At 26.7% G+C, this 27490-nt stretch overlaps 11 protein-coding genes across 11 annotated transcripts in view; 5 read left to right on the forward strand and 6 right to left on the reverse strand.

Annotated features, from left to right (window-relative positions):
* DICPUDRAFT_148130 (uncharacterized protein) overlaps positions 1 to 1627 on the forward strand; it is a gene marked incomplete at both ends in the record, with an annotated part of 2031 nt that extends 404 nt beyond the window's left edge. The window contains 2 exons of the mRNA XM_003284301.1: positions 43 to 1310; positions 1391 to 1627. Of these exons, the coding sequence (XP_003284349.1) occupies positions 43 to 1310; positions 1391 to 1627 (1505 nt within the window). The remainder of the gene's footprint in view (positions 1 to 42; positions 1311 to 1390) is intronic.
* A 2828-nt stretch (positions 1628 to 4455) lies between these two features.
* DICPUDRAFT_75324 (uncharacterized protein) lies at positions 4456 to 6410 on the forward strand (the record flags this gene model as incomplete). The annotated part of the gene is made up of 2 exons (XM_003284302.1): positions 4456 to 6093; positions 6174 to 6410. 2 exons carry the CDS (start codon positions 4456 to 4458, stop codon positions 6408 to 6410), a joined length of 1875 nt encoding a protein of 624 aa, XP_003284350.1.
* A 797-nt stretch (positions 6411 to 7207) lies between these two features.
* DICPUDRAFT_75325 (uncharacterized protein) lies at positions 7208 to 10200 on the reverse strand (the record flags this gene model as incomplete). The annotated part of the gene is made up of 2 exons (XM_003284329.1): positions 7208 to 7216; positions 8710 to 10200. 2 exons carry the CDS (start codon positions 10198 to 10200, stop codon positions 7208 to 7210), a joined length of 1500 nt encoding a protein of 499 aa, XP_003284377.1.
* Positions 10201 to 10468: 268 nt separating this feature from the next.
* On the reverse strand, positions 10469 to 12514 carry DICPUDRAFT_45403 (uncharacterized protein; the record flags this gene model as incomplete). Its single annotated transcript, XM_003284330.1, has 2 exons — positions 10469 to 12384; positions 12455 to 12514. The coding sequence occupies 2 exons, from the start codon at positions 12512 to 12514 to the stop codon at positions 10510 to 10512; spliced, it is 1935 nt and encodes a 644-aa protein (XP_003284378.1). The 3' UTR covers positions 10469 to 10509.
* A 229-nt stretch (positions 12515 to 12743) lies between these two features.
* On the reverse strand, positions 12744 to 14150 carry DICPUDRAFT_52874 (uncharacterized protein). Its single transcript, XM_003284331.1, has 2 exons — positions 14105 to 14150; positions 12744 to 14008 (listed from the first exon to the last, which is right to left on the reverse strand). The coding sequence occupies exon 2, from the start codon at positions 13968 to 13970 to the stop codon at positions 12783 to 12785; it is 1188 nt and encodes a 395-aa protein (XP_003284379.1). The 5' UTR covers positions 13971 to 14008; positions 14105 to 14150; the 3' UTR covers positions 12744 to 12782.
* A 1006-nt stretch (positions 14151 to 15156) lies between these two features.
* Positions 15157 to 16476, forward strand: DICPUDRAFT_86229 (uncharacterized protein; the record flags this gene model as incomplete). Its single annotated transcript, XM_003284303.1, has 1 exon — positions 15157 to 16476. One exon carries the CDS (start codon positions 15157 to 15159, stop codon positions 16474 to 16476), a length of 1320 nt encoding a protein of 439 aa, XP_003284351.1.
* A 727-nt stretch (positions 16477 to 17203) lies between these two features.
* On the forward strand, positions 17204 to 18766 carry DICPUDRAFT_93669 (uncharacterized protein). The gene is made up of 2 exons (XM_003284304.1): positions 17204 to 17825; positions 17889 to 18766. The coding sequence occupies exons 1-2, from the start codon at positions 17246 to 17248 to the stop codon at positions 18728 to 18730; spliced, it is 1422 nt and encodes a 473-aa protein (XP_003284352.1). The 5' UTR covers positions 17204 to 17245; the 3' UTR covers positions 18731 to 18766.
* On the reverse strand, positions 18760 to 19876 carry DICPUDRAFT_52877 (Rab GTPase). Its single transcript, XM_003284332.1, has 2 exons — positions 19427 to 19876; positions 18760 to 19328 (listed from the first exon to the last, which is right to left on the reverse strand). The coding sequence occupies exons 1-2, from the start codon at positions 19692 to 19694 to the stop codon at positions 18976 to 18978; spliced, it is 621 nt and encodes a 206-aa protein (XP_003284380.1). The 5' UTR covers positions 19695 to 19876; the 3' UTR covers positions 18760 to 18975.
* Positions 19877 to 20222: 346 nt separating this feature from the next.
* On the reverse strand, positions 20223 to 20992 carry DICPUDRAFT_45411 (uncharacterized protein). Its single transcript, XM_003284333.1, has 4 exons — positions 20970 to 20992; positions 20745 to 20871; positions 20481 to 20652; positions 20223 to 20406 (listed from the first exon to the last, which is right to left on the reverse strand). The coding sequence occupies exons 2-4, from the start codon at positions 20859 to 20861 to the stop codon at positions 20309 to 20311; spliced, it is 387 nt and encodes a 128-aa protein (XP_003284381.1). The 5' UTR covers positions 20862 to 20871; positions 20970 to 20992; the 3' UTR covers positions 20223 to 20308.
* A 241-nt stretch (positions 20993 to 21233) lies between these two features.
* DICPUDRAFT_148139 (uncharacterized protein) lies at positions 21234 to 24684 on the reverse strand (the record flags this gene model as incomplete). The annotated part of the gene is made up of 2 exons (XM_003284334.1): positions 21234 to 23505; positions 23576 to 24684. 2 exons carry the CDS (start codon positions 24682 to 24684, stop codon positions 21234 to 21236), a joined length of 3381 nt encoding a protein of 1126 aa, XP_003284382.1.
* Positions 24685 to 25198: 514 nt separating this feature from the next.
* On the forward strand, positions 25199 to 27490 carry DICPUDRAFT_148140 (uncharacterized protein; the record flags this gene model as incomplete). The annotated part of the gene is made up of 1 exon (XM_003284305.1): positions 25199 to 27490. One exon carries the CDS (start codon positions 25199 to 25201, stop codon positions 27488 to 27490), a length of 2292 nt encoding a protein of 763 aa, XP_003284353.1.

The raw sequence follows: 27490 nt of genomic DNA on the forward strand, positions 1-27490 counted from the left end.
AAAGCACTGTATCAACCCCTGGTATTAGAAAACTATTTAAAGATCTTGATGAATATGAAAGACAACAACAAGAACAAGAAGAGCCAGAACAAAAACAACAATCACAACAATCTCAACAAAGCTCTCAAAACCAACAACAATTTCCATATTCAAGGGAACAAGCCAGCCACTACCCATCTTTTGATAGAAATCAATCACGCTATACTGCCAGTGCTAATGCTCAACCAACCAATCAACCACAACGCCCACAACCATCACACTCATCTTCAAGTGCTCAGAACTACCCAACATTAAATAGAGCACATTCTCGTACCGCTGTAGATGCTCCACCTACCACTGAACCACAACAACACCCACAACCAAATCATTCATCCCCAAGTGCTCAGAACTACCCAACATTAAATAGAGCACATTCTCGTTATACTGCCGGTGCCAATGTTCCACCAACTACCCAACCACAACAACATCAACAACCAACTCACTCATCATCAAGTGCTCAAAGCTACCCAACAATAAATAGAGCACATTCTCTTTATACTGCCGCAACTACTACTCCACCAACCACTCAACCACAACAACATCCACAACCAACTCATTCATCCCCAAGTGCTCAGAACTACCCAACATTTAATAGAGCACATTCTCGTACTGCTGCTAATGTTCCAACAACCACTCAACCACAACAAAACCCACAACCAACCGATTCATCTTCAAGTGCTCAGAACTATCCATCATTTAATAGAGCACATTCTCGTAACGCTGTTGATACAAATACACCAAATCCATCAGCTTTTAATTCAACAGGTGTCCCAACATCAGCAAGAAACACTCCAATGAAGAAGAGATCATTAGAGTCTGATGATGAAGAAGATTTAAGAAATAACATGGGAACCAATAAAAGACATAGATACGAAGATGAAGAAGAATTAAAAAGGGTTCAAAAAGAAAATGAACGTTTAGAGTTGGAAAGATTGGAAAGGGAAAAGGAAGAGATGGAAAGAATAGAAAAAGAGCGTGAAGAAAAAGAACGTGAAGAAAAAGAAAGATTAGAAAAAATAGAAGAGGAGGAACGTATAAAAAAAGAACAATTAGAAAAGGAAAGAATGGAAAAGGAACAAGAACAAGAACAAGAGGAACAGGAAGAACAAAAAGAAGAAGACAATAAATGCTACATTTGCATGGAAGATATGGAGACAGATAGCATCGCCACCATTGACTGCAATCACAAATTCTGTTTTGATTGCATGGATACATGGCATAAAATTAAAAATACTTGCCCATTATGTAGAGCAAGATTCTATACTATTAAAGTAAGTAAATTCATATATTTATATTTATACTTAATAAATAAAAAAATATATATTAATTTTTTTTCATTTTATAACTGTAGAGAGACGGTCATGATCCAATCATAGTAGGCGATGTTGAGAATAGAGCCCATGAACAAGAATTAGATTACAATTTCCTTGATGATCCCGATAATTTAGAAAATGAAAATGATAATGATAATGGTTCCGATGATGAATTCAGTGGTGACATGGACCAAGTTTATCACCATTTATTGCGTCGTCGTTTTGTTCATAACATTTACGAACCAATATTTGATGATTATATAAATATGAATTAATCATGAAATTGGTGGCGATTAAATTAATAATTTACGTACTTTATTCGTAGTTTCATTAAACGAATTTGATGAAGTCTTTATTATTAATTAACTCGTTTCATTCATAGTTTCATTGATAGATTCCAATTCCATTTATATATATCATCCGAAAATTTTCAAATAAGTTCAAAACTGTCAAATCATTATCAATATTTTAATAATAAATATATCATCATATTGTTCAGCTCTACAAAAGAAGAAAAGCAAATTTATAATAATATTAAATGTTCCAGTTCCAAATAATTATATAGAAATCAAAAAAGGTAACTATAAAAATAACATTTAAATAATTCATATATTTAAAAATAAAAGAAACTAATATTTAACTTTAATTCTTATTTAGCCTAATTCCAATTCTTTATTCCTCAATATCAATACGTTCAAAGTTTCTAATCTAACGCTACGATCAAATATTCGAAAACAAAGTTCACGACAATCTTCAACTTAATCAGAACCAAAAACCACAGTCAAGCTTCCATATAACGCTAATCACAATCCGCTCAGAACATTATTCCAGCAGTATAGTCACCCATTACAACCATCAACAATCACACTCAAAATCATATTCCAGCAGTATAATCACCCTTTACAACCATTACTCAATCGCGCTCAAAGTAATAATCTAGCAGTATAACCCAACACACACCAAAATACACATAAATATTATTCTCCATTTAGAAATAAAATATATTTATTAAAAAAAGATTAAAAATATTTTAATTATCTTTTATTTGTTTTTTTTATTGTTTATAATTATTTTTTATATTTAGCCTATCTATTTTTAACATTGTTATCCAAAATACTATTTTACACAATAGAATCCATTTTAACCTTTATTTTAACATTTCCCCTTTATAAAAAAAGTAAATAATATTTATATTTTTTATCTATTACATTATTTCTATAAAGTATTATTTTAATTTTAAAATAAACAAAATTATGAAAATATTTAAAAAAAATGATCTAGTTTTTATTTAATTTGGGTATATATACATAGTTTTTAAAAAAAACACCAAAATTAAAAAAAAAAAAAATTTTATTGTTAAAGAGGTTCAAATTTGCCGTTTTTTAAATTTCAAAAATTTTATTTGTATTTTATTTGTTTTTTTTTACAAATATATAAAGATTATTATTATTTAATATTTAGTATGTCCTCCATGTGCTTTTAATATGGCATCCATTCAGTCAGCAAGTGATTCATATTATGATTTTATTATTGATTTTTCTTTTGAATGAAATGCATCTTGACATACCTGAACTTGGTCTTGTGATGGGTTACGCAACATCTTTTTTGATACCCTTTCTTTAACAATTGATCAAAGATTTTCAATAATATTAATATCAGGACTGCAGGGTGGTAATGGATCAACCTGTATATTGTTTCATTATCTTTGCTGTATGCGAACTACAGTTGTCAATACAAATGATTGGCACTTTATTTGTATCTGTATATTATTTTAAATTTAGTTGTGTATCGTTTTTTATAATTTCAAGATATAGATTAGTTCAAAATTTATTTGATAAATGAATAAATAAATTGGACCATTATAAAGAAAATTTCCCAAAAATATTTCATTAACCCCACCCTTTCTTACTATATATTATGTTATAATCATATTGTTAAAATTACTATTTTAAAAATTGAAACATAAATCATGTTCATCACGTTCGTCAAACTTTCTCTTCTCCCATGACGTTTACGGTCATTAATTTTGCCTGTTTTTTATACCTTTACTAATGTTTTTGCTACTGTTGATTTATGTACTCCAATTTTTTTGCAATTTTTGAGTTCGACTTGTGACCTCTGTATACTAGTTGTTCATATAAAAATTATTATTGGTAAATCTTATTTTATAAATGATTTAATAAAAGTTGGAGGGGTTTACATATATAATCCGGGCACTGTATGATATACAACTATTAAAGTTTCATTGATTAATTTACATTGTGTATACATTAATATATATATATATTTGTTATTGCTTTTTTAATTAGTAAACAAAGAAAATTAATTTTTTTTTTTTTTTTTTTTTTTTTTTTTTAAAATATTTAAATACAATGTTTTTTAAAAAATAAAAAGATGATAATGTAAAAAATTAAAAAATATTTATTAAAATATTATAAAGATAAATGTGTTTAAAAAAACATATATCAGAGAAGTGGCAGTTTATTTTTTTTTTTTTTTTTTTTTTCAAAATAATTAAAAATAATTCATTTCTTTTTTTTTTAATTTTTTTTAATTATACCCAACAACTTTTTTAGAAATCAACTATAATTCAGTATATTATTTGATTTGTAATTGTAATAACTATGTTAATAATAGTTGTCCCCTATCAAATTAAAATCCATTTTTAAAATTTGTAAATAATAATAATTTTTTTTTAATAATCATGATGTTCGTAAATTGTGCATTTACTTTTTCCTTTTGCGGACACACTGTTTAATTCATACCACTAATAAAAAACCTTGTGTGTGGGAACTACATTTTTTTATAAAAATTTCAAAATTTTTTTTATTTTTTTTTTATGAAATTTAAAGTTTTAAATTTAATTTAATGTTTTTTTTAAATTTCTTTTGGAATGAAAATTTTTTATTTTTTTCTTTAATATTTTATTTACATACAAAATTTTTTTTACATTTAACTTTTTATATAATAAAAAATACAATAATAAAATTTAATAATATCAATATCATTTTATATAAATTAAATAATTACAACTATCAATAAATAATAGTTCGCAAATCACCTTTCACATCACTATTATTTCATAAAAATAGTTTAATATAAAATGGATTATTTAACAATTTTATATTTATTTATTGTTGCAATCATCGGTTTATTACTCAGCTTTTATGTAAATAAATTTTTATTCAACACCAATAACAATAACAACAACTACGATGGTTTCTCCAGCAACAATAGCAATAACAATAACAACAACCACCAACATCAAAATTCACCAATCCACAATACTGCTCCAATAGATGGACAACAAAGTCAACAACAACAACAACCACCATCACAGCCACTATCACAACCAAAAAGCACTGCTTCAACCCCTGGTATTAGAAAACTATTTCAAGACCTTGATGAATATGAAAGACAACAACAAGAACAAGAAGAGCCAGAACAAGAACAACAATCACAACAATCTCAACAAAGCTCTCAAAACCAACAACAATTTCCATATTCAAGGGGACAAACCAGCCACTACCCATCTTTTAATAGAAATCAATCGCGTTATACTGCCAGTGCTAATGCTCAACCAACCAATCAACCACAAAGTCCACAACCATCACACTCATCTTCAAGTGCTCAGAACTACCCAACATTAAATAGAGCACATTCTCGTACCACTGTTGATGCTCCACCAACTACTCAACCACAACAACGTCCACAACCAAATCATTCATCCTCTAGTGCTCAGAACTACCCAACAATAAATAGAGCACATTCTCGTTATACTGCTGCTGCCAATGTTCCACCAACCACTCAACCACAACAACGTCCACAGCCAACCGATTCATCATCAAGTGCTCAGAACTACCCAACATTTAATAGAGCACATTCTCGTACCGACGTTGATGTTCCACCAACCGCCCAGCCACAACAACATCCACAGCCAACTCACTCATCATCAAGTGCTCAGAGCTATCCAACATTCAATAGAGCACATTCTCGTACTGCTGCTAATGTTCCACCAACTACCCAACCACAACAAAGTCCACAACCAACTCATTCATCATCAAGTGCTCAGAACTACCCAACATTTAATAGAGCACATTCTCGTACTGCTGCTAATGTTCCACCAACCACCCAACCACAACAAAACCCACAACCAACCGATTCATCTTCAAGTGCTCAGAACTATCCATCATTTAATAGAGCACATTCTCGTAACGCTGTTGATACAAATCCACCAAACACATCACCAGCTTCCAATTCAACAGGTGTCCCAACATCATCCAGTAACACTCCAATGAAGAAAAGATCATTAGAGTCTGATGATGAAGAAGATTTAGGAATTAACATGGGAACCAATAAAAGACATAGATACGAAGATGAAGAAGAATTAAAAAGGGTTCAAAAAGAAAAGGAACGTTTAGAGTTGGAAAGATTGGAAAGGGAAAAGGAAGAGATGGAAAGATTAGAAAAAGAACGTGAAGAAAAAGAAAGAATAGAAAAAATCGAAGAGGAACGTATAAAAAATGAACAATTAGAAAAGGAAAGAATGGAAAAGGAACAAAAGGAACAGGAAGAAAAACAACAAGAAGATAATAAATGCTACATTTGCATGGAAGATATGGAGACCGATAGCATCGCCACCATTGACTGCAATCACAAATTCTGTTTTGATTGCATGGATACATGGCATAAAATTAAAAATACTTGCCCATTATGTAGAGCAAGATTCTATACCATTAAAGTAAGTAAATTCATACATTTATATTTATACTTAATAAATAAAAAAATATATATTAATTTTTTTTCATTTTATAACTGTAGAGAGACGGTCATGATCCAATCATAGTAGGCGATGTTGAGAATAGAGCCCATGAACAAGAATTAGATTACAATTTCCTTAATGATTCCGATAATTTAGAAAATGTAAATGATAATGATAATGATTCCGATGATGAATTCAGTGGTGACATGGACCAAGTTTATCACCGTTTATTGCGTCGTCGTTTTGTTCACAATATTTATGAACCAATATTTGATGATTATATAAATATGAATTAATAGTGAAATTGGTGGCGATTAAATTAATAATTTAAGTACTTTATTCGTAGTTTCATTAAACGAATTTGATGAAGTCCTTATTATTAATTAACTCGTTTCATTCATAGTTTCATTTATTGATTACAATTACATTTATATACATCATCTGAAAATTTGTCCAAGTTGTTCTAAATAGCCAAATCATTATCAATATTTTAATAACAAATATATCATCATATTGTTCAGCTCTACAAAAAGAAGCAAAGTAAATTTATAATAATATTAAAGTTCCAGTTCCAAATAATTATATAGAAATTAAAAAGGTAACTATAATAATAACATTTAAATAATTCATATATTTAAAAAAAAAGAAACTAATATTTAACTTTAATTCTTATTTAGCCTAATTCCAATTCTTTATTCCTCAATATCAATACGTTGAAAGTTTCTAATCTAAAGTTAAGATCAAATATTCGAAAACAAAGTTCACGACAATCTTCAACTCAATCAGAACCAAAAACCAGAGTCACTTTTCCCTTTAATGCTAATCACAATTCAATCAAAACCGTATTCCAGCAGTATAATCACCCTCTACAACCATCAACAATCACACCCAAAATCATATTCCAGCAGTATAAACACCCTTTACAACCATCAACAATCACACCCAAAATCATATTCCAGCAGTATAAACACCTTTTACAACCATCACACAATCGCGTTCAAAGTAATAATATAGCAGTATAACCCAACACACACCAAAATACACATAAATATTATATTTATTAAATAAAGATTAAAAATATTTTAATTATCTTTTATTTCCCCTTTATAAAAAAAGTAAATAACATTTATATTTTTTATCCATTAAATTATTTCTTATAAAGTAAAAAGAGTTTATGTTTTATTATTTTAATTTTAAAATAAACAAAATTATGAAAATATTTAAAAAAAAAAATGATCTAGTTTTTATTTAATTTGGGTATATATACATAGTTTTTATAATCGATTATATGCAAAACTTTTTTTTGTTAATTTTATAATTGAGTTGTTATTATTAGTATTATTGAATTTTTTTATTTTAAGATAAATTTTTATAAAAAGTAATAACATCTTTGTCAATAATAATATTTTCTTTTTTGATTTTTGATTTTAATTGTAAACCATTTAGACCGGTACTTCTTGATAAAGCGACATAAGCTTGACCACTTTCAAAGGTATCTTTTAAATCTATAACCAATTTATCTATAGTCATACCTTGACCCTTATGAATTGAAAGTGCCCACGCTAAATTAAGAGGAATTTGGCGACGAGAAGCTATAACTACCTCTCCAAACTCTTGTCTCCAAACCTCTCTACCAATAACACGAGTTAAACCATTTGAGAAACGTACAATAGGTAAGGATTCTTCTTGCTCTGGGTAATCGGTCCAATCGACTACCACACCACGAGAACCATTTACTAATTCATTTTCCATATCTAAATTTTTAATTAAAATTACTTGAGCGCCAATTTTTAGAGTTAAAGTTTCTACAGCTGGACTATTTTTTAATGAATCGCCATAACCTGGTTGATTTGTATCGAATGCTGTATATACTCTGGCCTCTGTTGTTAATTGGTTGAGTTTTAATTGATTCTCTTGATCTACATTGCTACGGTGAGGGTATAGTACAGTTGGAATAATACCATCGTCTGAAGATAACTGTTTATTAAAACATTGACTATTAATGAAAGCAAGTGAGTCTTCTTCGACCAAACCCATTCTAATTTGGTTAAGTATGTCAATAAATGTTTGGTCCTTTTGTCTAAATACTTTTTTTAATTCGATGGAGCGATTAATGACAAAGTCCCAACAATTTGCACGGAAACAAAATCTTGACCCTGGGTTTGTATTATTTACACCTTTTACAACCGGAGGCAATTGGCAGAAATCACCACAGAGAATTAATTGAATACCACCAAATGGCTCTTTACTTTTACGCACCTCCCTCGCTATTTCTTCTAATTTATCTAAAAACATTGAACTGATCATTGAAACTTCGTCAATAACCAACACTTTTACCTCTCTCCAACGAGTTGATGTTTGTTTATTGTTTGCAATTGCTCTAACATGTTCACGAACCGTTTTATCGCCCAAACCTATACCCGCAAATGAATGAACTGTTGTTCCACCTATATTACATGCTGCTATACCAGTACTTGCTGTTAAATAAATTGTATTTGGATACAATAATCTTAGAACCCTAACCATTTCTTTTAAAAGGTACGATTTACCTGTTCCTGCGCTACCTGTAAAAAATATTGATTCTCCTCTAACTACCATTTCCAATACACTCTTTTGTTCATCAGATAATGACTCACTAACTTGAACTTCTGAATACGGAATACCTTTAGATGATGTCGCACCAACCTTATTAAACATCTCCATTGATGCTATTGATTTACTACTATTATTTTTATTCATTAAACTAAATGATGATGGATTAAATGAACTAAAAAGATTAGTTGATATTGTTTTTTTTGTTGTGGATGTTGTTGATGTTGTGGTTATAACTTTACTATTATTATCACTAGATGTATTGTTTAACATATTTGATGAAACTTTGTTTAATGAATAAAATATTTTTTGACTTAAATTTAAATTACTATTATTGTTGTTACTAATGTTGTTTGTGCTTGGCTTGCTATTTAAAATTGATGGCTTTAGAAATGTATTATTAACACTATTAGTTGTCGACGTTGTTGATGCTGAAAATTTATTTAATGACAATGCTAGATTTGGTGTAGAAATTGAAACATTTGATTGTGAAAAAGCTAAATTTTTATTAAAATTGTTTTGTATTGGTTTATTATTCATATTGTTATTATTATTCGAATTATCAATTGAAATGTTATCTGTGCTATTATTTACATTGGGTTTTGTTGTTGAGTTTTCACCGTTTATATTTTGATTGTTATTGATATTGGGTGTATTTTGTTCTTTTTTTGGTTGAAGAAGTGAAAGTGAGGATGTAAATCCACTGGGCCTGATATTGTTATTGTTTATATTTGAATTGGTATTTGTATTAATGTTACTATACGGGGGAACAAAACTATTTGGTAAGGATTTCCTTATTGGTAATGAAGGGTTGGCTATTTTAAGAAGAGGTTTAGTTGGTTTACTTTCATTATTATTAATAGTAGTGTTATTATTTTTGTTGCTATTATTATTATTATTATTATTATTAGTATTAGTATTATTATTATTGTTATTGTTATTATTGGTATTATTAATAGCAGTATTATTAGAAGTATTATCATTGTCACTATTATTAATATTATCTCTATTGTTTGTTTCTAAATTTATATTAACTTCTTTGCTGGCAAAGGCTTCACTACTGCCATTGATTATATCCTCACCATTTGAATATTGATAGTTAAGTCTTTTTAATTTTTTCCCTAATGGTGACACTTTAATATTTGTTTTTTTATATTCTATATTTCTATCATCATGTTGGTTTTCTTTTTTAAAATAGTGGTCCGCTGTTATAATTGTATCTGCCTCTTCTCTTTTTGAAGCTGTTTCGATTTCTTTTTTGTGTGGGCTTTTATTATTATTTATATTATTATTTATAACATTATTATTTATATTGACACTATTTATATTTTTATCATTACTGTTATTGTTTATAGTTTGTTTATTTGTTTCGTTGTCATTTATTTCTTCATTGTTAGCTTTAAAAAAATCTGTAATAGTTGTGTTTTTATAATTTTTATTATTTGCAAATACTTTAGGCTTAGGTTGTCTATTATAAAAATTAAATGTAGACATTATTTGTTTAATAATATTGTTATAATTTATGGTTTATAATTATAAATTATTATTTATTAAAAGAAAATAAAAAAAAAAAAGAATTAAAAAATAAAAATAAATTTTTTTTTTTTTTTATTTTTTTTTATTTTTTTTAATTTTTAAATATTTATTGGAAATATTGAAAAAAGGAAATAAATTTTATTATTTTTTCTGTTTATATAAGTGGATTGTGGTTGATCTTTTATTTAAAATTGATTGGTTAATTTAAAACTAATAATACTAAATTGGGTAAATAATAAATTTTGAAGTATTTTTTTTTTTATTTATTTAAAAACTATATAAATGTAATAAATCATTATCTAAATTTAAAATTACTGTTAATAAAGTTTGTGTTATTCTATCTGTTTTTTTAAATATTTTAGTTTGATCTTCTGTAACTGGTGATTCTTCATCTAATTCACTCATTTTATCCAACATATCTTTGTGGGGGGCTAATTCGCTGTTGAGACGTTCACGAGTATTATAGATTGCTTTGAAAATGTCTTCGGTGAAATCTCTGATTATACTTGGAAGATCTACGAAGAATAAATAAAAAGTACGATTTGCAAAATGGTCTGAAGAACGTGGTACCTCTTGAAGACGGATAATATTCTTTTGCATCATATTGAATAAAAGTGCTTTGCATTCTTTGATGGGGATCATTGCAAGATCGGCTATTTGCTTTGGTTCTAAAAGGTTTTTAATTAAAAGTAATTTGAAAACACGTAAACCGTTATCACCAAACTTTTGTTTAATGATAGACTCTACCATTTTCTGTTTAATGACCGCTATAATATTGCCAACATTTACTTGATAGGCTCCCAACTCTGAGGATGATGATTGTTTAGATTTAGTTTGCATTTTAGTTACCATACTTGGACGTGATGCTTGCATGACTGATAAATATTTTTCAAATTGGAGCTTGTCCATTCTCTTGGATGGATCCAAATCACGATTGTATTCTTCTAATGCATTTTCACCATATACACAACTTGTGAGGGTATCTGAATTTGAACGAATAGATCTCTTGCAAAGCTTGACCATTGCATTAAAGAGTAAACCTGATTGCTGATTATTCTTTTCGACAACAAAATCATAACATGCTTTTAATTTGAATTCTGTGACAAACTGTTCATAATTTATAGTCCAAAGTACACGAGTTTCATCATTTATAATTCTTTGCTGTTGTTCTTGTGGCGATACTACTGTATATACATCTAATTTACTCTTTTTATTTGGTTGAATATTACTATCGCCTATATCATGTACATTTAATTGAGCTGATTCTGAAATCATTAAAACATCTGGACTTTCATTAGCCTCATCATCCTCTTCGACTATATTCTTTCTTTTTTTACCTGTTGTTTTTGATGTTGATTTACTTGATGTTGTTGTGGTAGTGGTGGTAGATAGTTGAACTTTTGGACCATTTTTTTTTGCTGTTTTATTACCATTTGGGTGTAATGGTGCAGAACTACCATTGTTGGTTGCACCCCCACCAGTTAAGATATCTAATGGTAAATTTGGTAAATTATCGTTAGATAGGGGACCATTCGATGAAAAACCAGCTGGTAATGCAAATGGATCTGCTTCTTTTTTATTTGATGATGATTGTGAATCTTTAGTTTTCTTTGCCTCTTTATTAATTGCATTGGATTGATCTTGATCGTTTATTGGACGTGGACGGGGTGCTCTCATTATAAATTGATCCATAATTAATTTTGTAAATATATCTTCAAATCTTTTAGTAATCTCTTCGGTATCTTCAAAAGAATCTGCTGCACGACTGTATGCAGAGGCTTGCTTTAATATCATATCCATAGGTAATCTACCATGATCTATTAACTCTTCCAATATGAATGCTGCTTCATCACCTTTTGAAACTTTAATAAAATTTATAAACTTTGGGAATCTTAAACGATGAATTGCATTAACTATAATTGCTTCATATACTGAATCTGATGGGAATGGATCACCAGGTGTTAATGATTCTTGTTCATCTTTACCCAAAGGTATTAAAAACTCTTCAAAGGTTGCTAAATTATGTTGAATCAATACCAATAGACATTGCTTGATTCTTTTTAATCCAACTGTACCCTGTAATGCTTGGTTTATAATTTTAAATGATGATTTTCCTCTATGTACTAAAAATTCAAAAACTTTCTATATAATTTAAAAATATTATAATATTAATAAAATGTGTTTTGTTTCTTTCTTTATTAAAAATACATACTGAAACATCATCACCAAAAGCTTCATTAACAATTCCTATAGCTAGTTTTTGTTCATACATTTATATCATATGAATTTAAATTTGCCCTTTTCAAAAAAAAAAAAAATGAAATGAAATAAATAAAATTTAAAAAATGAAATAATTTTTAAAAAAATTTAAAAAAAATTAAAAAAAAAAAAATTTAAAAAAAAAATTTAAAAAATTTAATAAGGAATTTATTGATAAAAATAAAAGAAAAAATAATCTTTTATGGTAATTTTAAATACCATAAAAATCAAAAGATATTTTTAAAAACTATTTATAGTTTATTTATTTATAGTAAAATATTTTATTTTGATGAGGCTAAATAGGTTTCAGAGATTTTATCAATAAAGTCTTGGGTATTTAAATAATCGGATCTTGAAACTTTTTCACCCTTGATACAAATTGCTAAATCTTTAGTCATATGACCATCTTCAATAGTTTTAATGCAAGCATCTTCTAAACCTTTACAGAATTCAGCTAATTTTGTGTTGTTATCTAATTTAGCACGATGAGAAAGACCACGAGTCCATGCAAAAATGGATGCAACTGGGTTGGTACTGGTTTCATTACCTTTTTGATATTCACGGAAATGACGGGTGACGGTACCGTGGGCAGCTTCAGCTTCTAAAACATTGTTTGGACCTAATAAAACTGAAGTCATAAGACCGAGTGAACCAAAACCTTGAGCTACAATATCGGATTGAACATCACCATCATAGTTTTTACAAGCCCAAACATAACCACCTTGTGATTTGAGAGCGTAGGCAACCATATCATCGATGAGTCTATGTTCGTACCAAATATTTTTATCGGCAAATTGTTGTTTGTAATTCTTTTCATAGATTTCTTGGAAGATGTCTTTGAAACGACCATCGTATTTCTTGAGGATGGTGTTTTTGGTTGATAAATAAAGTGGATAGTCTCTGTTGAGTGCATATTTGAAACAGCTGTGAGCAAATTCAATAATGGATTCGTCGGTATTGTACATACCCATTGCAACACCCTTACCTTTGTATTGATAGACTTCTCTCTTGATTGGTTCGCCATTTTCTGGTGTGAATACCATCTCTAATTTACCTGGTGATGAAACAACAAAATCGGTGGCTTTGTATTGATCAGCATGGGCATGACGACCAATAACAATTGGTTTTTTCCAGCCTGGGACTAAAAGTGGAATATTTTTACAGATGATTGGCTCTCTGAAAACAGTACCACCAATAATATTTCTAATGGTACCATTTGGTGATTTCCACATTTCCTTTAATTGGAATTCTTTAACACGTGCTTCATCTGGTGTGATGGTAGCACATTTAATTGCAACTTTAGCTAATTTGGTAGCATTTGCTGAATCGATTGTAACCTTATCGTTGGTGGCATCACGATTTGGTAAACCTAAATCAAAATATTGGATATCTTTAAAATCTACAAATGGGAAAACTAATTTCTTTTTAATTGATTCCCAAATTACTCTAGTCATTTCATCACCATCCATTTCAACAACTGGTCCATTAACAACAATTTTTTTTGAATCTATAAAATTTTAAAAAAAATTAATTAATTAATTAATAAATCTGTATATTTTTTTTAAAAAAATTTTTTGATTTTATTTAAAAAATTAGATATTACAATTTCTGGTTAAAAGTCTTGCACTCAAGACTGAGTTTCTGATGTGATTTGATAACATTTTTGAAAATATATTATATATATAATTATATATTAATATTAATTGTATAAGATATGAAAATGAAAAAAAAAAAAAAAAAAATTTGGGATGCAGAGCTTCACAAAATAAAAAAATTATTTTTAATAAAAAAATTAAAAAAAAAAAATAAATTTTAATTTTTTTTTTTTTTTATTTATTTTTAAATAAATTTTAATATCTTCAAATTTACAAAAAAAAAAAAAAAAAAAAAAAAAAAAAAAAAAGGGATTGTATTTACTATTATTTATAATATTTAACATTAAATACAATCCCTTTTTGATTATATTTATAACATTAAATATATTCAATTTTAAAAATATTTGGAAATAAAATAAAAAAAAAAAAAAAAAAAATTTATGTTATATAATTTTTTCGAAAAAATTATTTGTTCAACATTTTTTTTTTATTTTGGAAATTTATAAATCATTTATTATAAAATAAAGAATAAAAAAAAAAAAGTAAAATAAAAATAAAATAAAAAAGTAAAATAAAAAAGTAAAATAATAAATAATAAAATAATCTTTTTGTTTATTTAAAAGTGAATACTCATGTAAAAACTATTATAATAATAATATCTAAAAAAAAAAAATTTCGAAAAAAAAAAAAAAAAATAAAAAAATTTTTCAATGATTTAATGATTGGATAAATTTTGGTGGAAAAGATATTTTATTGATTAAGATATAATCAATAATTATTTTTTTTTTTATTATTTTTATTATTTTTTTTTTTGAAAACCATACTTTTTTTTATTTTTTTTTCTTTTCCAAAAACTTTAAAATTTCATACCTTGTATTTTATATAAACCGAATACATATAAATTTATTTGTAAAAGAGCTATATTTTTCAACAATACTAAATTTATATAAATAAATAATAAAAAAAAAAAAATATTTAAAATAAAAAATAATTTAAATTAAATTTTTAATTATTAAAAAAAAAAGAAAATAAAACTTTTTTTAAAAGAAAAAAAAAAAAAATGTCATTTTTATTTAAAAAAAAAAAAGATAAAAGCAGCACAGATTCTAAAGATAAAAAAAAAGATACAAAGAAAAAAGACAGCAAGAAAAAAGACAAGAAATCAATGAGCAAACTATCAATTGACTCATTACCAAATCTTTTATTAGCCAATATATTGACAATTGTTAGCGACGAGCACCACGACAATGTTAGTGCATACAGATTAGTTTGTAAATTATGGAGCGATGTCATTGTCAAGCAGGTACCAGTTCGTATAAATTTCAATAAGAAGACCAGCGATAGCAAACAATTGTTGGGATTCTACCATGTACATAGAACCATTGTAAAGTTTTCAAAAATTTCATATCTTTCTTTTAGAGCCAACAAATCATTGGATGTAGATTTACTTTTAGATTTATTTAATGGTTCACAAAAAAGATTTTGTGAATCATTGGTCCATTTGGATATTGGCAAAATGGAATTACAAACCCGTGACCCTAAAATGCAACTCATCAATACCGTTTTAAAGAACTTCCCAAATCTTGCAGTCCTCGATATCTCTGAAAATGAAATTAATACAGCCTCTCTTAGATTGTTTGCCGATTCTTTATCAAATAACTCCTCTTTACAATGTTTAAATATCTCTATAAACCCAATTGGTGACGAAGAGGGTTGCAAACTATTGGGTAGTAAAATCTTTAAAGAGTCAAGAAATTCAATTAGATTCCTCAACGTCAGAGCATGCGGTATCAATGGCGTTAGTATCGAACAAAACCACAACAACTTTAATGCTTTAGAGTCATTGTTCTTTGACGACTCTACCAGTAGTTTATATCCAAAGGTACACAAAATACACAGTTTATTAGTAGGTCATAATCCTCTTGGTGTAAGTGGCGCTGCTACACTTGAAAAGTTACTTTTAAAGAACGATTCATTGGGATATTTAGATATGGAGTATTGTTCACTTTCAACTGACGGCTTTTTAATGCTCTCTAAAGCGCTCCTTCAAAATATTTCTTTAGAATTCCTCGATCTTTCAAATAATCAAATTAATTATACCGATGAGGTTAGACTCTTTGAAGAAAATTTTGAAAAACACAGACAATCAAAACTAGTACATTTGGAAACCTCAATGAACAAGTGGCAATACGAAAAAAGAAAGCACAATTCCGAATCATTTTTATTCCCATTACTCTGTTTAAAAAACTATGACCTAAGATACACCCTTGTCGATTGCTTATCATCAATAGAGAATAAGGGATACTATTGTCCATTAAAATTTAGACAATTATCAGTCATTTCAGATAAACCTTTGTATTCTCAAAGAAAGTGCGAATAAAATAATAAATAATTTAAAAATAGAAATAAAAGTGGTTTAAATTATTATATTCTTTATAATAATAGTATTAAAAATTTTAAATGGTAATAATTTTTTTCATATAAATAGATTTTGGGTTGTTTTTATCTTTTATTTTTTTCATATTCACACACTCATTTTTAAACCCCACTAGAATCAAACTACAAAAATGGAATATTTTTTAAAAAATAAAAAATAATTTTTGGGAGGGGTGTATGAATAATTTGTTTTTATTTTTTTTTATATTATTTTTTATTTTTTTTATAAAATATATGTATAAATTTATTGAATATATACAATAGTTTTTTCATAATTATTACAACTTATATACAATAAATTAATAATGAAATTAAATAATAGATTTAAGTACAGTAATAATAGGGGCAATAGAAGAAAAGTTTTTTTAATATCTTTAATCACTATATTTATATTATTGGCTATATTATTTATTACACCTTTTATAAATAGAAATAATAATAATAAAATCCAAATAGAACATAAAAAAAAATTTATATATTATAACGAAGAGAGATTAATAAATACTCATCAAAGAGATGAAAACATCAAGGGAAAGAAATTAGAACATGAAAACTATCTTACAAAAAAAGATAGAAAACCAAGACCTCCACCATTAAAATTAAATAAAAAAAAAAAAATCAAATCAAATCAAGATGAATCAGAAAGTGATGATATTTCAAGTAGTGGAAGTCAAAATAGTACAAATAATCAAATTGTACAATCTTATATTACAATGATGGGAAAAGAGTGTTCAAATGGAGGCATTGGTTTTCAGAATGAATGCATATGTCCATATAGTTTTAGTGGTAGTATGTGTGAAAATAGAGACGAAAAAGAACAATGTAATAGTCTAAACCTAGAAACAAGTATGTTCAATCTCTATCCAGAGTTTATATTTGGGGACAATGATGAAATAGATAAACAGTACTCATCATCAGTTTGTTGCTGGCACAAGTATAGGGTCAATCAAAACTATACCGAAAAGTATATTAATGAAGTATTAGTAGAACCAACTGTTGACAATATTAAAGAGCAAAGCAAATATATTAAAAAATTACTTGAAACATATGGTCCATGGGATAGAAATGATAAATTATTATTCAACTATTTATTAACATCTGCTAATAAAAAAGGAAAAGAAGATTACTACTTAAAGTATGCAGATCCAAAATATTCACCTCCGGTATTAGAACCTTTTAAAATTACTTCATCAAATCTTGCATTCTTTTTACTAGTATCAGATATCAAAATGGAAGAAATAAAAACACTATTTACATATTTATACAGACCTAAGCACTATTACGTAATTCACGGTAAATATATTTTATTCATTATTTAATTATTTATTAAATAAATTATTTACACTTTTTTTTTAGTTGATAATAATTTCAATGATACCAAAAAGATAGAAGAGTTGGAGTTATATTTAGACAATTTATTCAAAAAGTCATATGAAATAGACCATTATTTAACAGATAATTACCCAAAGAATTATAGAGTTATGAAGGATAGATTCAGTGGTTCATGGGGTTCCATCTCATTGGTTTATCCAGAAATTGCCGCATATTCAATTTTATTTGATATGGTAGAAGAAAGAAGTGCAATTTCACGTAAAAATGAAACATGGACTCATGTAATAAACCTTAGTGCCAATGATTTCCCAGTCAAGACAGTATCCGAGCTAGAGTTCTTTTTAAGACTACCCACAAATATAAATAGAAATTTTTTAGAGACTGGTCCCAATAAAGAAAGTGAACGTTATACAGAAACCTTTTTAAGAACAAAGCTTGGTAATACAATAGCAGTCAAATATAAAGATTCAAATGTATGTGGTAGTCCAAATAATAACAATCCAATGATCACAAATACATTTTACAAAGGGAAATCAAACGAGGGTTCACAGTGGCATTTTTTAACCTACAAATTTGCACATTACATCATTTCTGATTTTAATTCAATCAGACGTTTATTATCGTTGAAGTTTGCTATGATTCCCGACGAATTTTTCTATCAGCAAGTAAGAAATGAATCTCCATTTTATCCAAACGAAGCAATTTGGGATACATACAACTACAGATTTATTCCATGGGACTCTTCCAAGCTTGCCGTCACCAAAGAACACATCGAAAAGGGTTTTCCATATGTCACCTATTTCACAAGAAAAGTTTATAAACAAGATGTAAAAGATCTAATTATTAAAAAACTATTACACCAATAAATAAATAAACATAGTTTGTTTTTTTTTTTGTTAAATAAATATTATTATACTTATTATTTTATTTTAGAGAAAATTTTTAATTGTTTTTTTTGTTTTTTTTTTTTTATAGTTTTTTTATAGTTTTTTTTTTATGTCATATTTTGTATGCTATATAAAGAACATTTAATATGTATTTAAATATTATTGTAATTATTGTTTTTATTATATGTTGGGGGAGTTTGATTTGGGTATTATTTATTATTATTTTAACAACGTTCACAGTAACCATTGTTTGCAGCAGCTGATTGTTTTGAAGTATCTGAAATGTCGACTTCAGAAATGATTTCATGTTGACCTTTGGTCATTGAATTTGAATCAATACCTGGTAAAGCAGATGCTACTTTTCTAAATAATGCCTTGATATTGAATCCTGCTTTTGCTGAAGTTTCTGTAAACATAATATCATATTCTTGAGCTTTAGCTTCGCCTTCTTCGATTGAAACCTGTCTTTTATCAGCTAAATCAGTTTTGTTACCTACTAACATAATAACTACATTATTTCCTCTTTCATTTCTGACATCTTCAATCCATTTAATTGTATTTAAAAACGAGTTTTTATCTATATTATAATTTAATTTAATAGTATTAGTATTGGTGAAATATTATTAATAATTTAAAATAAAAAAAAAAAAAAAAAAAAAAAAAAATAATAATTACTTGTAATGTCATAAACTACTATGGCAACTGATGAATCTCTAATATATGAAGGAATTAATGATCTGAATCTTTCTTGGCCTGCGGTATCCCAAAGTTGTAATCTAACAGTTCTGTCTTCCAAATACATTGTTTTTGACAAAAAATCAATACCAATAGTTGCTTGGTATGTAATATCAAATGTATCATACATAAATCTTGTAATAATTGATGTTTTACCAACGGATTGGTCACCAAGGAAAACTAATTTATATTTTGATAATGATTCCATTTATTTTATTTATATATATATGTATAATCTTTACTATTTATTATGTATTTATATTGAGTTTTTTATTTTATTTGTTTTTATTTATAAATAATATATTTTTATAATTTATTTATGAACGATGATTAATATATTGAAAACTTTTATTTCTCTAGTTTTATTTAAATTTAAATTATTAAATTAATAAAAAATAAAAAATAATAATGTAATAAAAAAATTAAAAAAAAAATTAAAAATTTAAAAAAAAAAAAAAATTAAAAAAAAAATAAAATTTTAAAATAAATAAATTGTGTGAAAAAAAATAAATAAAAAAATAAGTAAATCCAGCTTAGCAATTACCTTGTTGGGCTACATCCCAAATTAATAAAAAATGATTAAAAATAGAATATAAACATAGAAAAATAAAAATTATATTTATATATTATTTATTAAAAAAAATATAAATTGGGAAAGAGTTTCCATAAAAAAAAATAGTTAATTATTTTATAGATCTTAAAAAAATAATAGCGCTTTAATGTGTGTGTATTTTTTTTTTTTAAAAAATTATTTCTTTATTAATATATATAGGGGAAAGGTTTGCAAAACTATAGTGTTATTTATAATTTTGCTTTAGAGATTCATTGGTGAATGGCGATACATTCAATTTCAACTAAAGCATTTTTTGGTAAACAGGCAACAGCAAAAGTTGATCTGGCTGGTGGGTCAACTGGGAAGACTAGAATTAAATAGAGTTAGTAAAAATGAACATTCTATCTTAACATCAAAAGTGTCGTTAAATGAAATACATACAAGTGGCATAGACAGTGTTAACAGCACCAAAGTCATCCATTGATTTTAATAAAATAGTGGTTTTAACAACTTTTTCCATTGATGAACCAGCAGCTTCTAAAATATTTTTCATATTTTCTAAAGCTCTTTTGGTTTGAGCTGAAACATCAGTTTCATGAACAAAAGCCATAGTCTAAAAAATAAATTAATATCCATATTAATATTTATCATCAAAAATAACTTTGTATTGTTTTATTTTATTGTTTTATAATTAAATATACATACATCTTTATCTAAACCGAGACAACCTGAAACAAAAACTTGGTTGTTAGCGATAATGGCTTGGCTGTATGGACCGATGGCACCTGGTGCATTTTTAGTGCTGACGACGACTTTTGACATTTTATTAATACTATTTTAATTTAAACAATAAATTTTAAAAGGTTAGTTATGTTTTTGGTAAGATGAAACCTATTTATATTCTTGTTGAAAGTTAAGTGGAATACTTGCTTTGTTGTGAAACTTCTAAATAAACTCATCAAAAAAAAAATAAAAAAATAAAAATAATGAAATTGAAAATGAAAAAAAAAAATTTAAAAAAAAAAAAATAAATTTAAAAAAAAAAAAAAAAATATTTAATTAATTATTTTTTTGTGCAATTTACAACTTTTTTAATTGTGATTAAATCATAATTAAAAAATTACCAAAAATTGTATTGTTTTGAAACACAAATAGTATTATTTGTTTTATTTATTTATTTACATATTTAAATAACTATTTATTTTTGATATAACACAATTCGACATCGCATCCAAAAGATATTAATAAATCGATCCAAACTCTTTGTTGATCTCTTAATCTATCACCAGGCCCTTTTACTTCAACAAATTTGATAAAGTCTATAATTTCTTCTTTTTCTTTTTCTTCTTGGCTTTGTTCATCTTTATCTAGATCAATAGGGTTATTATTATTATTATTATTATTATTATTATTATTATTATTACTATTATTATTATTATTTGTTGTTGTCTTATATAATAGTAAATCTGGCATACCATGAGAAAAGTTTTTATAGTCTTCGGTAAGTAATTTACAAACGAATGCTAATAAAGGACCACCTAGGCATTTTGTAATTGTTTTTAATTGATCAATTGTATGCTGTTTCCAATTAACTCCTCTCGCTTCACATCCATTATGAAGCCAAGCATCGTCAAGTAATGAGTATAAATAGTTTAGTTCAGAGTTCTTTAATAATTCAATACGTTTATCGATTGATTCTTTTCTTTGATAATAAAATTCATCGGTTCCATAATCGAGTGGTGCATCTTGAAAAGGTGATTGAAAAACATGGGGAATATTTGAGTCAAATATAATATCCCAAAACAATAGCACAAATAATGATAAAAATAATGATGTTTCACAATGAATACCTTGCCATTCCTCTAATGCATAGTGCTCCAATGATATTTCTTCAACTGAACCACATAAAACTTTTTCAATTAAAACTTGATCAAGTTCTTCATTACTTTTATCTGTATTTGAATTATTCTTATTTTCTTTTTCTTTTTCTTTTTCTTTTTCTTTTTCTTTTTCTTTTTCTTTTTCTTTTTCTTTTTCTTTTTCTTTTTCTTTTTCTTTTTCTTTTTCTTTTTCTTTTTCTTTTTCTTTTTCTTTTTCTAAATCCTTGTCAACTTTTTCATCACTACTCTGATATGATTCAGGAAATATTTCATCATCACTATTAATTTCGAGTGTTGTTTCAGCATCAATAATAATGCTTTGACTACTACCAAAAAATCTACTACTTCTTTTTTTTTTTTTCTCTTTATTGTCATCTTCTTCTTTTTGCTCTTGGGTACTTGGTATAATTTCTTCATCACTATCTATTTGTTTATCTTTTTCGTTATTTTCGTTATTATTATTCGTATTATTATTATTATTATTATTATTATTATTATTATTATTATTATTATTATTAGTATTGTTATTATTATGATTAGTAATATTATTATTGATATTGTTATTTTTTATTATTGTTTTATTAATTTTAGGAGTTAAAAATAAATATTTTGATTTATGACCAGGTTGGTTATTTGAAACTTTTTCTCTAACTAATGTAATTGAGTTTGGTTCTCTTAATTTATTTTGAAATTGTAATAAGTTTTTGGGAATTTTCCAACGTCGAGGAGGAACAGATAAAAATACAAGTTGTTTTTCGATTGCTAATCTATCACCACTTCTTAAATATGGGTCAGATAGTGAACGCTCTGCGATAACCAAGGCATCTTGAGCTCTGTTTAAATGTTTATAGTTTATAATCATTCTTTGCCACCATTGACCTCTTTTACCTCTGCAAAAAGGTGAGTCTATTAAAAGCATTAAATAGTCTAAGCATTCTTGATATTTACGTGATTTCTCCAATACTGTTATTGACCATGATAGGATTTTGGTATAGACCCAGCCCGGTGTAAATTTTAAAGCAAAGCTATAGTTTACAGATTTACTAACAGTTCTACTCAATTCCTCTAAACAGATTTGTAATATTTTTTGCATTGAATCCCAGTCACCAATTTCATTTGTAGCTATAACCTTTTCTTCAAGTTTTTTTGCTTTTTCGTAATCTAATAATGATTGTCTTGTTACAAAAATGGATTCGTTGTTTGTTAAGTCAATGTCATATTTTGATTTTGATTTTGATTGTGATTGTGATTGTGATTGTGATTGTGATTGTGATTGTGATTGTGATTGTGATTGAGATTGTGATTGTGATTGCGATTGTGATTGAGATGATTGATTGATTGTTAAATCTATAATATTATCATTTTGACTACTAACTATAATTTCATCATTTGTTGGTTTTTTATTTTTACATTTACTCTTCCATACTGAATAATTTGGATAGGCTTTACCCATAATATTATTTATTATTATTTGTTTTGAATCATGTGCACTCCATGAATAAAAATATAAATGGTGAATGGTTCTCCATAGCTCTAATACCTCTGGTCTAATCATTACACAATATCCAACCAAGTCTTCAACTTTTCTATAAAGTTAAAAAAAATAAAAAAAGTTAGTGGTTGTAAAATTTTTTTATAATAAAGTTTAACATTTACTTTTTATAAATAGGTTCCGATGGTGTTAATGTCATTTGACCTTTAAATGGTTTGCCAGATATCATTTCCAAATAAGTTTGCTTTGCAGTAGAGGATGATGAAGTAAGAGAACGTGATGCAATTGAACCCACAATGCTTTTAAGTTGTTCGACCTTTAGTAATTGTGCAATTTCTTTAAAATCGTTTTTACTGGACTGGTATACATCCAAAAACCCATATTCTACAAGTGTTCCGATTGGTTTGTTAATGTCAATAAATTCATCTTTATAAGATTCACCCAATAAACTAGTTTGAAACCATGGTCCTTTACGATTATAAATTCTAACAAATAAATGCTGTGCTTCTCTATCAATGGATTGAATCATTGATTCTATATAAAATTTTTCATCATCTATAAATAAATGGTTGTCTCTATTATAAACTGTTTCTGTTACAACTAAAAAATCCTTTAAGTAATATCTAACTGAATTATTATTTATTATAAGTTGACCATTGTTTTTATTCAATTGAGTATTGGTTTGGCTTTGTGAAGGTGGTACAGGTTGTGATATTGGTTGAGGTAGCTGTGTTAATGGAGATGAATTTTTTAATGAGTTTGGTGATTTATCTGCATTTATTAAAGGGGTTGTTTGTGGCGGAGAATTTATATTTATTTGCGAAATGGATGATGCTGCGGGTGAAATAGGAGTAGACACAAATTCTTCAAATGTTTCTGTTGTTGTTGTTACTTTTTTAATAGTTTTTTTACTTGGTGTTTGTGTTTGTTGAAATTGACTCATTAAATTATTATTATTATTATTATTAATACTACTACTAATACTACTATTATTAATATTATTATCAATGGTTTCAAATATTTCAGTTGTTGTTACAGTGGTGGTTGTTTTTTTTAATGGTGTTACTGCATTGTTATTACTATTATTATTATTGTTAGTATTATCAAGTAGTGCTATTTTATTATTATTATTATTATTATTATTATTTAAATCATCTGGTGAAGATGAAAAGAAATCTTTGATGGAGGTTTGTCTTCCTTCAAACGATGGAAACTTTTTATTTACATTAACTGGTGGAGGTGAGGATCTTTTAAGCCTACCTCTTTGCGACATTATTGTGAATATTTATAAAATTTATTAAACTATAGTTTCTTCATAATAATAGAGTTATAATGGTTTGTATTGGTTTTATATTATTGTGTGGGAAAAAAAAAAAAAAAATTTCGATAATTTTTTTTTTTTTACAAGAATTTACAGCCCAAAAAAGGATTGCTTATATCTTGTTTTTAATTTATTAAATTTATTATAAAAAAAAAAAAAAATATAAAAAGATTGAACAATGCAAAAATAAAATAAAATATATTTATGAATTTTTTTTTACAAAAACATAACATTTAATTTTATTTTCGTAAAATTAATATTTATTTTCATAAAACATTTATTAAAAAATAATTAAAAAAAAAAAAAAATAAAAAAAATTAAAAAAATTAAAAAAAATTAAAAAAATATTTTTTTTGGATGATTTTTTAATTTTTTTGTTTTCATTATTACCATTTTTTTTTTTTATATTTTTATTTAATCGACAATGGATGTTCTTTCATCAAATAATATAAAATTAAATAATAATATGAATAATATGAATAACCATGTCGATAATAATTTAGTTGTATATAAAAGAGGCAATAATATAAAGCAGGTTTATTGTAGTTTAGAACCCCTTAGCTCTCCTTATAAATATATAAAAACAAATATTGGCACAAGAAACATTAATAATAATAATTATAATAATAATAATGAAGATTTTATAAATTTTGATATTGATATAATACCCTCAAATACTTCTTCAAATACTTCTTCAAATACTTCAAATAGAAATATAGATTTAAATAAAACAGCATCTCAAAACAAAACTCAACCCTTATCAAGTAAATACCTTTATAAAGATTTTAGAAAAAAATTATGTACCATTTCGGTTGAAAACTTAACTATTGATGATGATGATGATGAAGATGGAGATAATGGTGGTGAAGAGGTCTATCAACAACAAGAACAAATAAATGAAACCGTACCAATTAGTGATGATGGATTTAATGAAGATGACGATGAAATAGATTTCACTGTTTTACCCCCAATTAGAAAAAGTGGTAGTATCAAAACAAGAGAAACTATTGATCTAGAATTTGTCAAAAGGGTTAACGAAAACAATAAGCCTAAACTACAATTAAGTTCATATCAAACAGAGTATATATTAAACAAACTTGAAAAAGAAAGAGAAATTAGAGTGGCCACAGAAGTTGATAGAATCAAAAGAGAAATGGAGGAAAAGTTCAAAAAAGTAAGGGAAAGATGCGAAAGAAATAGAGTGGAAGAGATGAACGAATTTAGAAAAGAACAAAATGAGTTCTATACTAATTTGGAAAGAGAATATAAAGTTTCTAGAAAAAAATTTGTAAATTTAATGGCTGAAAGAAAGAAACAATTTAAAAAAGAGATCGAGGAATCAAGAGAAATAATCATCAGAGTAAACTATGGTGATCTTTTGGTTAAGGAAAGAGCAGAAGTCGCCAAGGTAAAAAAGAAAGAAGAAGAAGAGAGAGAAGCTGAAAGAAGAAATCAAGAAATCAAAAAGAAGGAGCAAGAAGAGGCTGAAAGACAACGTCAAGAGAGAAAAAAGAAAGAAAAAGAAGAAGCTGAAAGACAACGTCAAGAGAGAATAAAGAGAGAAAAAGAAGAAGAAAAGAAAAGAATTCAAGATGAAATAGAACAAAAAAGACAACAAGAGATTCAATTGCAACAGAAAAGAGATGAAGAGGAAAAAGCAAAACAACTACAACAACAACAACAACAACAACAACAACAACAACAACAACAACAACAACAACAACAACAACAACAACAACAACAATCTCAAACCATTAGGGCCCCTGATAATACAACTACATCTACAGATAAAGGTATCAAGGATTATCAAATATGTAGGGATTTTAACGACTATTATTGGAGTGGCTATAGCGAAAGAAAAGATATGATAAAACAAATTGAACAATATCTTTTATCAGTAAAGCCAACGCAATCAAAAGAGAACTTGGACTACGAGAAACAATTGACAAAGAATATAAACATTGCAATCAATCAAATTTCGGCATCAAAAGAACAAACAGAGAGCAAGGCAAAAAGATTAACTGATATACTTGGTAATGAAAAGAGAAATAATGAATATTTTTATAAAAGAGCTTTAATTTCAATTGCAAACAAGTCAATGGACCAAGTAGAATCTCAAATTACATTCCATACAGCATCAGCATTCCCATTATCAGACGTTCTTATTAAAGTTGGAAAACAGTTTCCAGAGCTATTTAAAATTATATTAGGAAAACTAGAGGAGCATTGCATGTATACAGTCCCAATGTACTCTACTTTAATACAAGGTGAAGATAAAAATATTAGTTTACAAAAAGCAGGCTATTTATTTAATGAAGAAACTAAAAAACCAGCCGAAACTGATGAAGAATTCAACAAGAGAATGTGTGGTTACATTTCATTATTTACATCATTAATCTTAAAATCCGAACAACCATCAACCGCAACTATGTTTGGCTTTGGTTCTGCTGCTACCGCATCAAATGCTCCAAATACTCTATTCAATTTAGATTTAGCTCTTAAATGGTTACATGGAATAGTCCATTTAAAACCACGTCGTATCACCTCATATTTGTTGGTAGCCTTCCTTTCTCAAATGGGAAATATTCTTTTCAAGAAACAAAAACAAAACCTCTTTGAAATATTACAAAAAATCAAAAGTGAACCATTTGCATCATCATTGGTCAATAAAAAAGGAATAGAGGCTTCAGTATTCAGACTTCAAGATTTAATATTTAACAATAACTTCCCAGAACCTGATGGTTTAAATTACAATTAA

This window comes from Dictyostelium purpureum (genome assembly GCF_000190715.1).
Source record: "Dictyostelium purpureum unplaced genomic scaffold DICPUscaffold_23, whole genome shotgun sequence".
NCBI lineage: Eukaryota > Evosea > Eumycetozoa > Dictyosteliales > Dictyosteliaceae > Dictyostelium > Dictyostelium purpureum.

What these genes read in the sequence shown, in the direction of transcription:
- DICPUDRAFT_52874 (XM_003284331.1), bottom strand. Translation starts at nt 13,970, where the DNA reads ATGGATGGTGATGAAATGACTAGAGTAATTTGGGAATCAATTAAAAAG.
- DICPUDRAFT_93669 (XM_003284304.1), top strand. Translation starts at nt 17,246, where the DNA reads ATGATGGGAAAAGAGTGTTCAAATGGAGGCATTGGTTTTCAGAATGAA. An exon ending in GCACTATTACGTAATTCACG is followed by an intron (nt 17,826 to 17,888) that starts GTAAATATATTT and finishes CTTTTTTTTTAG; the next exon opens with TTGATAATAATTTCAATGAT.
- DICPUDRAFT_52877 (XM_003284332.1), bottom strand. Translation starts at nt 19,694, where the DNA reads ATGGAATCATTATCAAAATATAAATTAGTTTTCCTTGGTGACCAATCC. An exon ending in AGTAGTTTATGACATTACAA is followed by an intron (nt 19,329 to 19,426) that starts GTAATTATTATT and finishes ATTATAATATAG; the next exon opens with ATAAAAACTCGTTTTTAAAT.
- DICPUDRAFT_45411 (XM_003284333.1), bottom strand. Translation starts at nt 20,861, where the DNA reads ATGTCAAAAGTCGTCGTCAGCACTAAAAATGCACCAGGTGCCATCGGT. An exon ending in GTCTCGGTTTAGATAAAGAT is followed by an intron (nt 20,653 to 20,744) that starts GTATGTATATTT and finishes TTTATTTTTTAG; the next exon opens with ACTATGGCTTTTGTTCATGA. An exon ending in TAACACTGTCTATGCCACTT is followed by an intron (nt 20,407 to 20,480) that starts GTATGTATTTCA and finishes ATTTAATTCTAG; the next exon opens with TCTTCCCAGTTGACCCACCA.